The sequence below is a fragment of the Macaca mulatta genome, chromosome 8, assembly GCF_049350105.2.
Source record: "Macaca mulatta isolate MMU2019108-1 chromosome 8, T2T-MMU8v2.0, whole genome shotgun sequence".
NCBI classification, from domain to species: Eukaryota; Metazoa; Chordata; class Mammalia; order Primates; family Cercopithecidae; genus Macaca; species Macaca mulatta.
In genome coordinates, this window is record NC_133413.1 from 77,554,903 (window position 1) to 77,568,539 (window position 13,637).

Consider the following 13,637-nt stretch of genomic DNA (forward strand, 5'->3'; position numbering starts at 1 on the left):
GGTTTTTGTGGTCTCTGCTCAGTCTGTAGATGTACGAGGCTATTATCCTTTGCTTGTAATATCTGCTCTGAATTTCTATGAGTGCACCCTCAGTTAGACTTAATGACTTGAACATTTTAAGGGTTCCCTTCCCTGTAGAGCAGAAATAACCTAGAAATTCAGGGATGGACTTTTTTTTTTTTTTTGAGACGGAGTCTTGCTCTGTCGCCCAGGCTGCAGTGCAATGGCGCGATCTCGGCTCACTGCAAGCTCCGCCTCCCAGGTTCACGCCATTCTCCTGCCTCAGCCTCCTGAGCAGCTGGGAATACAGGCACCTGCCACCAGGCCCGGCTAATTTTTTGTATTTTTTTAGTAGAGACGGGGTTTCACCTTGTTAGCCAGGATGGTCGCGATCTCCTAACCTCGTGAACCGCTCGCCTAGGCCTCCCAAAGTGCTGGGATTACAGTCGTGAGCCACCGTGCCCGACCAGGGATGGACTTTTTAAGAGTGAATCACCTGAATTTGTATCCTAGTTTTTGTCTATAAATATATTGGGGCTGGGCATGGCGGCTCATGGCTGTAATCTCAGCACTTTGGGAGGCTGAGGTGGGAGGATTGCTTGAGCCCAGGAGTTCAAGACCAGCCTGGACAACATGGTGAGACCTCGACTCCACTAAAAATAAAAAATAAGCCAGGTATAGTGACATATGCCTGTGGTCCCAGCTACTTGGGTAAGGCTTAGGCAGGATGATCCCTTGAGCCCAGGAGGTGGAAGCTGCAGTGAGCTGTGATTGTGCCACTGCATTCCATCCTGGGCTACAGGATGACACCCTGTCTCAAAATTGTGTGTGTGTGTGTAGGAAAGGTAGAGTCTATTAGCTTGCATCAGATTTGTAAAGGAAAATTAAGAATGACTGTCTATGAGCTTAAGCAGCCATCATGCTTAATTTTCATATCAGGACTTCGTAGCCCTCCAGAGCTAAGATGCCCTAGTCAAATGCTTTATGACATTCTCTGTAGCACAGTAAGAGTCATCTTTCACAATTTTGCTTATAACCAATAACCTAATTAAATAACTGATAACAAAATTATAATTTTACTTATAACTGCTTCATTTCTTCATCAGAAGGCTTTACCTACCCATAATTGAGAAACCAGATGGATAGGCATTTTATGGAAATGCAAATACAAAATGCTATCCTGAAAACCTACCTGAGACCTTTTTCTAAACTTGGGTGTAGTGAGGCAGTGATGGGTAGAGAGAAAGGGGATCAGTGACAAGCCTTGAGATGTAAATTAACAATGAATCTCTGTTTGTGAGCCTTCCTTACCTTTCTCTCTCCTCCCCCAACTCAAAAAGAACCTTAACTGTTAGAACAAGCTTGTTCAACCCACGGTCTGTGGGCTGCATGCGGCACAGGGTGGTTTTGAATGCGGCCCAACACAAATTCTTAAACTTTCTATAAAACATTGAGAGTTTTTTTGCATTTTTTTGTTTGCTTTTTAGCTCATCAGCTATTGTTAGTGTTAGTGAGGGTGGTCCAAGACCATTCTTCTTTTAGTGTGGCCCAGGGAACCCAAAAGATTGGACACCCCTGTTTCAGAAGGACAGATAACTTCACCTAAATAATCAAGGTCAGGAAAGGAAAAACAGAAAAGTGTTTCAAGGGAATGAATTAGGAAGACATCTAAACTTGCCAGCAATAAACACACAAATTCATAAAGGAGTTGTAATAAAAGACTAAATTGGGCCAGGCGCAGTGGCTCACGCCTGTAATCCCAGCACTTTGGGAGGCTGAGGCAGGTGAATCACGAGGTCACCATGTCAGCCTGACCAACATGGTGAAACCCTGTCTCTACTAAAAATACAAAAAGTTAGCTGGGCGCAGTGGGTGGGTGCCTATAATCCCAGGTACTCAGGAGGCTGAGGCAGGAGAACTGCTTGAACCCAGGAGGTGGAGGTTGCAGTGAGCCAAGATCGCTCCACTGGCACTCCAGCACAGGTGGCAGTGCAAGACCCTGTCTCAAAAAAATAAATAAAGAATTAAATTAATGAAAGAAAAGCTAAGATGAATAATACTGTGCTTTTGATGTTTTAGGCTGGACCAGATGATATCAGAAACTTTGACACAGCATTTACAGAAGAAACAGTTCCATATTCTGTGTGTGTATCTTCTGACTATTCTATAGTGAATGCCAGTGTATTGGAGGCAGATGATGCATTCGTTGGTTTCTCTTATGCGCCTCCTTCAGAAGACTTATTTTTGTGAACAGTTTGCCATTCAGAAACCATGGAGCAAAATAAGTCTATAGATGGGACTGAAACTTCTATTCATGTGAATTTATTCAAATATGTATAACTAGTGCCTCATTTTTACATGTAATGATGAAAACTGAAAAAATGTATTTTCTGCTATGTGCAAGAAAAATAGGGCATTTCAAAGAGCTGTTTTGATTAAAATTTATATTCTTGTTTAATAAGCTTATTTTTAAACAAAATTTAAAAGCTCTTATTCTTAGCATTAACCTATTTTTAAAGAAACCTTTTTTGCTATTGACTGTTTTTTCCCTCTAAGTTTACACTAACATCTACCCAAGATAGACACTTTTTTAACAGTCAATTTCAGTTCAGCTAACATATATTAATACCTTTGTAACTCTTTACTATGGCTTTTGTTATCACATCAAAACTATGCAATTGGTACATGGTTGTTTAAGAAGAAACCGTATTTTTCCATGATAAATCACTGTTCGAAATATTTGGTTCATGGTATGATCAAAGTGTAAAAGCATAATGAATACATTGGCTGCTAGTTAACAATTGGAATAACTTTATTCTGCAGATCATTTAAGAAGTAACAGGCCGGGCGCGGTGGCTCACGCCTGTAATCCCAGCACTTTGGGAGGCTGAGGTGGGTGGATCACCTGAGGTCAGGAGTCCGAGACCAGCCTGACCAACATGGAGAAACCCTGTCTCCACTAAAAATACAAAATTGGCGGGGCATGGTGGCGCATGCCTATAATCCCAGCGACTTGGGAGGCTAAGGAAGGAGAATCGCTTGAACCCAGGAGGCGGAGGTTGCTGTGAGCCGAGATCGCGCCATTGCACTCCAGCCTGGGCAACAAGAGGGAAACTCCATCTCAAAAAAAAAATAAGTAACAAAAAGAAATTATTTGTTTTTGAAATACCAATTCTACTTTGTGGATTATTTTTCCTCTGAAGGAAAAGAAAAAGTTTAATGGTTAGGATTTTTAAGTATTCCCAAAGATCTGAAGGGTAATGAAATGTACTGCTGGATTTTTTGAGGTGGTACCAAAAATGAATGTCTCTCTGTCATATATTTATATTACAAATACATTGTGTTTATGTTCTGTTCATCTTTTGAATGTTTAGTATGCTATTAAGTCATTCTAAATCTTTGTATTTGCTTTTGCAAATAGGTATTTCAAAGCTCTTTTACTAATTGGTTAAGTAAAATAAAAAATTGAGCTTTCTAGAGTATTTGCCTAATTGGGAATTAAAAAGTAAAATAACAGCCAGGCATGGTGGCTCATGCCTATAATCCCAGCATCCTGGGAGGCCGAGGCAGGCAGATTATTTGAGCTCAGGAGATTGAGACCATCCTGGTCAACGTGGCGAAACCCTATCTCTACAAAAAATACAAAAACTAGCCAGACATGGTGGCACATATCTTTAGTCCCAGCTACTCTGGAGGCTGAAGTTGGAGGATGACTTGAGCCCAGGAGATGGAAGTTGCAGTGAACTGAAATCGTGCCACTGCACTTTTCAGCCTGGGTGCCAGAGCGAGACCCTAGTTAAGAAAAAAGAAAAAGAAAAAAACAAATTGTGGGTCAGTGTAAATGTATATAGTTTTATTGCAATGTAACAAAAGCTGAAAATCAGGCAGATGTGTATTCAGTATCCAATTCAATATATCTTAGAAAAAGTGCAGGAAACAGACCTTAAAATTGTAACCTACCAACTAACTTACATGCTTATAAAAGTAAAGGAGAATAACTGGCTGGGCATGGTGGCTTATGCCTATAAAATCCCAGCACTTTGGGAGGCCAAGGCAGGAGGATCAGTTGAGCCCACGAGTTCAAGACCAGCCTGGGCAATGTAGTGACACCTCATTTCTATTTATTTAAAAAAAAAAAAAAAAAAAAACAGAAGAACTTTAAAAAATTAAAAATAAGCTTACCTTGGATTCTTGGCTTAGAGTAGAGGTTTTTTTAAGTTATGTAGGAAACATTTTTGTAAAAGTTTAATGACCCACATTAGATGCTCCAAGAGCAAGCATCCCTTCCATGTATGTCTTGAGAAAGAAATCACGAAAGCATTTCTCACCAATATTCTTTGGCTTAAAAGTGTTTAGCAGAATTGGGCAGTGGGGGTGGCAGTGTGCTTTTCTTATATTAATATTTACATCCAATACACTGAATCTTGCTTTAGAGGTAAGACTTTAATATCTACACTGTAAATATTTGGTTTATTTGGCACTACTGTAAGTTTTGTTTTTACACAAAGCTCTTATTATAAAGCAAAATAAAAATTGTAGTTTCTTGTATGATTTTTTTGTACTCATTCATTCCTGTTAAGCTGCCAAAAATTAAAGTGCAATATTGTATATTTTTAAGAACAAATTTAAAATAGAATTTTGATGTTTCTCAGATCACAAGAAATACAAATCTATATAGTATAATAAAATCAGCAAAAAAAAATCAACTAATGTCTCTCATTATTTGAAATTGAAATTGGTAATGGTTACAATAGTCATTATAAAATAAATTATTTATATGTGTGAGAGAAAATAAAATTTGAACAAATTATTTGGACACATGAATTACTAGATTATCATAGGCTTATGTGTATAATACCCAGAGAACAAAATGTTTTCTAAGTTTCAAGTTTATCTTTTCTCTCATAGCATAAGCCTTTTAGGAAAATGTATACCCTTCGAATAACCATTTCATGGTTATTATCAAAGTATACCAGAAAGGTCTAAATGAAGACTCTTAACATTTTTCATGTTACCCATACCTCCCATTTTATTGCATATGGTATAAAATAGGGCTTCCCAGCCATTGTTGCCTCATGATACACACTGAAAATTACCAAATTTGTCACACTTGGGGAATAGGTGCCCAACGATGCAGGCAGTGGTAGTAGATCCTCTGTGTGAAGTTTATACGCAACTTACAAAGAAAGCCAGCAAACACTGTTTAGATATGATTTAAGAAGAGTTAGCATTTGAATGGAGGTTTAAATATTCTGAATTTTTACCACTGAAAAATTTATCATTACCAATATCTTTAGCATGTTTGTAACAAATAATAGTGATTTGCCACAGTCAAATGATACTACAGTACACAAACATAAGTCATTCTTTTGTATATAATGTACTCTATTAAAAGTAGGAATAGATATGCAGGAGCATTTTTGGTAATGCTGTAATGACCTTTTCAATACAGTGTTAAAACTGATAACTTCATCCCTCATACAAGCAGTTTGGAAATTAAGTCTTTTTGAAGTGGGATTTCCCATTCATTCATTTATCGAGACTGTCTCACCCTGTTGCCCAGGCTGGAGGGCAGTGGTGCAATTTCAGCTCACTGCAACCGCCATCTCCCAGGTTCAAGTGATTCTCGTTCTTCAGCCTCCTGAGTAGCTGGGACTACAGGCATGCACCACCACACCCAGCTAATTTTTGTATTTTTTCTAGAGACAGGGTTTGGCCAGGCTGGTTTGGAACTCCTGGCCTCAAGTGATATGCCTGCCTCAGCCTCCCAGAGTGCTGGGATTACAGGCATGAGCCACCATGCTAGGCCTGGAGGAGGATATAACAATTCTAAATATATATATGTGCACCCAACACTGGAGCACCCAGATTAATAACAAAGCAAATATTACTAGGTCTAAAGAGAGAGATAGACAGTAATACAATAATGGGGAATTTCAATATCCCCCTCTCAGTATTAGATCACCTAGACAGAAAATCAAGAAACATTGAATTTAAACTGGACTTTAGACAAATAGACCTGTCAGATATTTACATAATGTTGTATCTAATAACTGCAGAATATATATTCATTTCATCAGCACATAGAACATTCTCCAGAATAGACCATATGTTAAGCTACAAAACAAGCCTCAACAAATTTTTTTAAATCAATGTATCATGTATCTTCTCAGACCACAATGGAATAAAACCAGGAATCCATACCAAGAGTAACTTTGGAGAGTGTAAATACGTGGAAATTGAACAACATGCTCCTGGATGACTGACCATTGGGTCAACAAAGAAATTAGGACAGAAGTGGAGAAAAAATTTTTGAAACAGATGAAAATGGAAACATGACATACCAAAACCTGTGGGATGCAGCAAAAGTAACACTAAGAGAAGCTTATGGTAATAAATGCCTACATCCAAAAAGTAGCAAGGTTACAAATTAACAATCTAACAATGTACTTCAAGGAACCAGGAAAAGCAAGAACAAACAAAACCCAAGATGAGCAGAAGAAACAATAAAGATCAGGGCAGAACTAAATGAAATAGACTAAAGGATATAAAGGATCAATGAATTAAATTGGTTCTCGGAAAAGATAAAATTGATAAGTAGACTAAACAATATAAAGGATCAATGAATTAAGTTGGTTCTTGGAAAAGATAAAATTGATAAACTGCTAGCGAGATTAGCCAAGAAAATAAGAGAAGACCACCCAAATAATCAGAAATGAAAAAGGAGACATCACAATTGATACCACACAAATAGAAAACATTATCAAATTATTATGAACAACTATACATAGGAAAACCTAGGGCCGGGCGCGGTGGCTCACGCCTGTAATCCCAGCACTTTGGGAGGCCAAGGCGGGTGGATCATGAGGTCAGGAGATCGAGACCATCCTGGCTAACATGGTGAAACCCCGTCTCTACTAAAAATACAAAAAATTAGCTGGGTGTGGTGGCGGGCGCCCGTAGTCTCAGCTACTGGGGAGGCTGAGGCAGGAGAATGGTGTGAACCCGGGAGGCAGAGCTTGCAGTGAGCCAAGATGGCGCCACTGCACTCCAGCCTGGGTGACACAGCGAGACTCTGTCTCAAAAAAAAAAAAAAAAGAAAACTGAGAAGTGGATAAATTCCTGGAAACATAAAACCTACCAAGATTGAATCAGGAAGAAATGGAATACCTGAATGGACCAGTAATGAGTAGCAAGATTGAATCAGTAACAAAAAGTCTCCCAACAAAAAAAGCTTATGACTAAATAGAATCACAGCCAAATCAAAATGATAATACACCACAATCAACTAGGATTTATACTTGATCCTATGTCAAGTATATGTAACAGATGCAAGGATGGTTCAACATATGCAAATCAATACACATGATACATCACATTAACAGAATGGAGAAAACACATGATCATCTCAATAGTTGGAGAAAAAGCATTTCATAAAATTCAACATCCCTTTGTCATAAAAACCCTCAACAAAACAAGGCATAGAAGGAATATACCTAAAAATAATAAAGGCCATATATGATAAACCCAGAGGTAATATAATAAATGGAAAAAGTTGAAAGCCTTTTCTCTAAGAACTGGAACAATACAAGGACACCCATTTTCACTACTTCTATTTGACTTAGTTCTGGAAGTCATAGCCAGAGCCATCAGGCAAGAGAAAGAAAAAGCATGCAAGTTGGAAAAGAGTAAGTTAAGCTGGGCGCAGTGGCTCACACCTGTAATCCCAGCACTTTGGGAGGCTGAGGCAGGTGGATTGCTTGAGGTCAGGAATTTGAAACCAGCCTGGCCAACATGGGGAAACCCCATCTCTACTAAAATACAAAAATTAGCTAGTCGTAGTGGCGGGTGCTTGTAATACCAGCTATTAGGGAGGCGGAGGCAGGATAATCGCTTGAACCCAGGAGGGAGGCAGAGGTTGCAGTGAGCTGAGATGGCACCACTACACTGCAGCCCGGGTGACAGCGAGACTGTCTCAAAAAAAAAAAAAAAAAAAAAAAAAGTTAAATTGACCCTCTTCACTGATGATTTTTTTTTTTCTTTTGAGACATAGTCTTGCCCTCATGCCCAGGCTGAAGTGCAGTAGTGCAATCACGGTTTGCTATAGCTCAATCTCCCAGGCTCAAGTGATGCTCCCACCTCAGCCTCTCAAGTAGCTGGGACTACAGGCACACACCTGTAGTTTATCATATAGCCAGTCATGCCTGGCTAACTTCATTTTTAGTAGAGATGAGGTATTCCTATGTTGCCCAGTCTGGTCTCGAACTCCTGACCTCAAGCAGTCCTCCCTCCTCAGCCTCCCAAAATGTTGGGATTACAGGCATGAACCACCACACCTGGCCTGATCCTATATCTAGGAAAACCTGGCCATGCACAGTGGCTCATGTCTGTAATCCCAGCACTTTAGGAGGCCAAGGCAGGCAGGTCACTTGAGTCCAGGAGTTGAAGACCAGCCTGGCTAACATGGTGAAACCCTGTCTCTACAAAAAAATTAAAAAATTATCCAGACATGTTGGTACACATCTGTAGTCCCAGCTACTTGGGAAGCAGAGGTGAGAGGATTGCTTGAGCCCAGAAGGTCGAGGTTGCAGTGAGCTGTGATTGCACCACCAATGCACTCCAACCTGGGCTGCAGAGTGAGACCCTGTCTCAAAAAAAAAAAAAAAAAGAAAGAAAAAGAAAAAAAAGAAAAAGAGAGAAAGTAAAAGACTCCACCCCAAAACTCTTAGGTTTGATAAATGAATTCCATAAAATTGCAGGATACAAAATCAACATACTAAAATCAGTAGCTTTTTTTTTTTTTTTTTAAGCCAGAGCCTCACTCTGTTGCCCAGGCTGAAGTGCAGTGGCGCAATCTCAGCTCACTACAACCTCCACCTCCTAGGTTTAAGTGATTCTCCTGCCTCAGCCTCCCAAGTAGCTGGGATTACAGGCGACCGCCACCACGACCGGCTAATTTTTGTATTTTTAGTAGAGACAGGGTTTCACCATGTTGGCCAGGCTTGTCTTGAACTCCTGACTTCAGGTGATCCACCTGCCTTGGCCTCCCAAACTGTTGGGATTACAGGCATGAGCCACCACACCCGGCCAGTAGCATTTTTATACACCAATAATGATCTAGCTGAGAAAGCAAGTAAGAAGGCAGTTCCATTTACAATAGCAACAAAGCAGCAGCAACAACCAAAAAACACCTAGGAATAAATTTAAATAAGGGGGTGAAAGATCTCTACAAGGAAAACTGGAAAACACTGATGAAAGAAATTGAATATGACACAAATGGAAAAACATCTCATGGATCATGGATCAGAAGAATTAATATCATTAAAATGACCATGATGCCCAAAGCAACCTATAGATTGAATGCAATTCTTACCAGAATTAGAAAAGCTATCCTAAAATTCATATGGAACCAAAAAAGAGCCTGAATTGCCAAAGAAAGCCTGAGCAAAAAGAGCAAAGCTTGGCTGGGTGGCTCACACCTGTTAACCCCAGCACTTTGCGAGCCCAAGGCAGGAAGAAGACTTGAGCCCATGGCAATGAAGAGAGACTCCATCTCTACAAAAAATTTTAAAAACTAGCCAGGCATGGTGGCATGTGCCAGTAATCCCAGCTTCTTGGGAGGCTGAGGTGGGAGGATCGCTTGAACCTGGGAGTCCAAGGCTGCAGTGAGTTGTGATCACTCCACTGCACTCCAGCCTGGGTGACGGTGCAAGATCCCATCTCCAAAAAACAAAAAAAAGAAAAAAAAAAACAAAGCTGGAGGCATCATTACCTGATTTTAACATATATTACAAGGCTGGCTGGGTGTGATGGCTCACACCTGCAATCCTAGCACTTTGGGAGGCTGAGATGGGCAGGTTGCTTGAGCCCAGGAGTTCAAGACCAGCAGGGCAACATGGTGAGACCCTGTCTACAAAAAATACAAAAAAAAATTAGCTGGGTGTGGTGGTGCACACCTGTTGTCCCAGCTACTCGGGAGGCTGAGGCAGAAGGATCTTCTAATAGATTTTTCTGTATTTAATACATCCTTTAAAATACCTGGTAAGTCAGGTGTGGTTAGTCCCAGCTATTGCAGAGGCTGAAGTGGGAGGATCCCTTGAGCCCAGGAGACGAAGGTTGCAGTGAGCTGAGATGGCACCACTGCATTCCAGGCTGGGTGACAGAATGAGACTGTGTCTAAAAATATTTTTTTAAATTATCAGATGAAAACATGTCATGGCAAAAATAAAATTTAAAAATTAAAATTAAAAGAAAGCTTTGAAAAAAAATTTAAAAATAAAAAATTGGCCCGGTGTGGTGGCTCACGCCTGTAACCCCAACACTTTGGGAGGCCAAGGCGGGTGGATCACCTGAGGTCAGGAGTTCGAGACCAGCCAGGCCAACATGGGGACACTCCGTCTCTACTAAAAATACAAAAATCAGCCAGGTATGGTGGCAGGCGCCTATAATCCCAGCTACTCAGGAGGGTGAGGCAGGAGAATCGCTTGAACCTGGGAGGCGGAGGTTGCAGTGAGACGAGGTCACACCATCGCACTCTAACCTGGGAGACAAGAGCAAAACTCCGTCTCAAAATAATAATAATAATAATAAAATAAAAACAAAAAATACAAAATAAAAGGTTTGTATTTCTCAAAACTCAAAAACTCATAAGACAATATGTAAGAGCCGTTCATTTTGCTGCATATTAATTATACCTCAATGAAAAATACTAAAAGGCAAAAAAAACTATATTAAAGGCAAAAGTAAAAATAATTCATAATTCTACCACCTTAATATTTGAGCCATTTTATCAGATTGCATGTAACTTGTTTCTGCTGTTTAGTGATGTTTTGTAAGAATAAAGTACTGTAAGTATGTAGCAATAAGCAACAATGGCATTTTGACTCTAGATATCACTATCATTTTCAGAGAGTTTGCAATGTAAAAAATGTGCTGAATTCTTAAGGTTTTAAATTCCGATTTTAGGCCTAACAGATTTTTTTTTTCTAAGAGTCTCACTTTGTTACCTAGGCCAGAGTCCAGTGGTACAATCATAATGCACTGCAACTTCCCAGTCAGTCTCCCTAGTAGCTGGGACTACAGGTGCATGCATGCCATCACGCCTGACTGTGCAGATATTTTATAGGATGTATTAAATACATAAAAATCTATTAGAAGATTTTGCTGGACTTGGTTGATATAAAACTATTACTCTGGTGCAGAAATGAACAATGTTATGCTATGAACTGATTAAAATTAAAACTTTAAAATATCCGGATGCAGTGGCTCATACCTGTAATCCCACCACTTTGGGAGGCTGAGGCAGGCAGTTCACCTGAGGTCAGGAGTTCAAGACCAGCCTGGCCAACATAGTGAAACCCCAACTTTACTAGAAATTCAAAAATTAGCCAGGCGTGGTGGCATGTGCCTGTAATCCCAGCTACCTGGGAGGCTGAGGCACGAAAATTGCTTGGACCCAGGAGGCAGAGATCATGCCACTGCACTCCAACCTGGGCAACACAGCGTGACTCCATCTCAAAAAAACTTTAAAATATATAGATACCTTCTAGAAGAATTTATTCTACTTTAAAATGCAATGGCCATCACCAGACCATAGCCTATTCCCATATAAAATTGTAGTTTTTATCACAGAATTGTAGTGCAAGACAATTTGAACATCCTCCTTGTTGTTGTAAATGGATTTCTACTCCTAAAACATATTTTATCTCACAACTAAAATAGATTATATTCTCCCAGACAAACTCTGAGATGTTTTGCCACCCCTATTATATATGAAAAGGGATGAACGCAATTACTTTTTCATGGTAAATGATCCAACCCAATGCAATGGAACAGAGTTGATAACTGTATCAAGGACACTAAAGGTCCAGGCTGGGCGCGATGGCTCATGCCTGTAATCCCAGCACTTCGGGAGACTGAGGTGGATGATTGCTTGAGCCCAGGAGTTTGAGACCAGCATGGGAAACAAAATGAGACCCCTGTCTCTACAAAAAAAAATTTAAAAGTTTGCCAGGCACGGTTGTAGTCTCAGCTACTTGGGAGGCTGAGGTGAGAGGATCACTTGAGCCAGGAGATTGAGACTGCAGTGAGCCCTGATTGGGCCCCTGCACCCCAGTCCTGTGACAGAGGTAGACCTTGTCTCAAAAAAAAAAAAAAAAAGTGGGGGGACCGGGCGTGGTGGCTCACGCCTGTAATCCCAGCACTTTGGGAGGCCGAGACGGGCGGATTACGAGGTCAGGAGATCGAGATCAACCTGGCTAACGGTGAAACCCCGTCTCTACTAAAAATGCAAAAAATTAGCCGGGCGTGGTGGCGGGCGCCTGTAGTCCCAGTTACTCCGGAGGCTGAGGCAGGAGAATGGCGTGAACCCGGGAGGCGGAGCTTGGAGTGAGCCGAGATCGCACCACCTCGGTGCACTCCAGCCTGGGCGACTGAGCAAGACTTGTCTCAAAAAAAAAAAAAAAAAAGGAATACTAATGGTGGAGAAGCAGGCACAATTTAAGGGTTTGGGGTTTTTTGGTAACAGTTTCATTAAGTTTGTGGGTTTTTTTTTTTTTGTTTTTTGTTTGTTTGTTTTTGAGACTAGGTCTGGCTCTATCGCCTAGGTTGGAGTGCAGTGGTGTGATATCTGCTCACTGCAACTTCTGCCTCCCGGGTTCAAGTAATTCTCCTGCCTGCTAATAGTATTAATCCCGAGTAGCTGGGATTACAAGTGCGCACCACCACACCTGGTTAATTTTTGTATTTTTAGTAGAGATGGGGTTTCACCATGTTGTCCAGGCTGGTGTCCAACTCCCGACTTCAAGTGATCCACCCACCTTGGCCTCCCAAAGTGCTGGGATTATAGGCGTGAGCCACCGCACCTGGCCAACTTCAGTAATATTTAATTTAAGTACTGTACAATTCATCGATTTAAAATATACAGTTAACTGGCTTTCAGTAGATTCAGAGTTGTGCAACTATCACCACAATCAATTTTAGATCATTTCCATCACTTCTAAAAAAAAAAACCCATGTGAATTCATGAACAACAAAAAAATATGGTACACACACAATGGAATATTATTCAGCCTTAAAAAGGAAGAAACTAACATGCTACAACATGGATGAAACTGGAAGAAGTTCGGCAAAGTGAAATAAGCCCATCACAAATGGACAAATACTGTATGATTCTATTTACATGAGGTACCTGGAGTAGCCGAATTCAAGGAGGCAAAAAATGATGGTTGCCAGGGGATGAGGAAGAGAAGAATGGGGAGTTATTTAATGTATATGGAGTTTCAGTTTGGGACAATGAAAACGGTTCTACAGATAGTGGTGATGAGTGCACAGTGTGAACGTAGGTAGTGTAACTGTACACTTTAGGATGTTTAAAATTGTTTATTTTATGTATATTTCACCACAATTTAAAAAGAACAAGAAATCCCATAAGCATTAGCAATCATTCTGCATTCTCAACCAATCTCTGGGAAACCACAAATTTGCTTTCTCTCTTTATAGATTCGCCTATTCTGGACATCTCATATAAACGAAATTACACAACATATGGCCTTTTGTATCTGACTTCTTCCACTTTACATAGTGTTTGCCAGGTTCATCCATGTTGCAGCATGTATTAGTGTCTCATCCCGTTTTAT

At 40.4% G+C, this 13,637-nt stretch overlaps 1 protein-coding gene and 1 long non-coding RNA gene across 32 annotated transcripts in view; one reads left to right on the plus strand and one right to left on the minus strand.

Moving 5' to 3' along the window:
* The window catches only part of SGK3 (serum/glucocorticoid regulated kinase family member 3), a 147,716-nt gene extending 144,068 nt beyond the window's left edge, over positions 1-3,648 (plus strand). For all 31 annotated transcript variants that reach the window (XM_015145488.3, XM_077943717.1, XM_077943720.1 and 28 more), the window contains one exon: positions 2,080-3,648. In XM_015145488.3, coding sequence (XP_015000974.2) covers positions 2,080-2,250 — 171 coding nt within the window. In that variant the 3' untranslated portion in view covers positions 2,251-3,648. The remainder of the gene's footprint in view (positions 1-2,079) is intronic.
* The window catches only part of LOC144330802 (uncharacterized), a 47,213-nt gene that overhangs the window by 6,850 nt on the left and 26,726 nt on the right, over positions 1-13,637 (minus strand). The gene's annotated exons all lie outside the window — the stretch shown is intronic.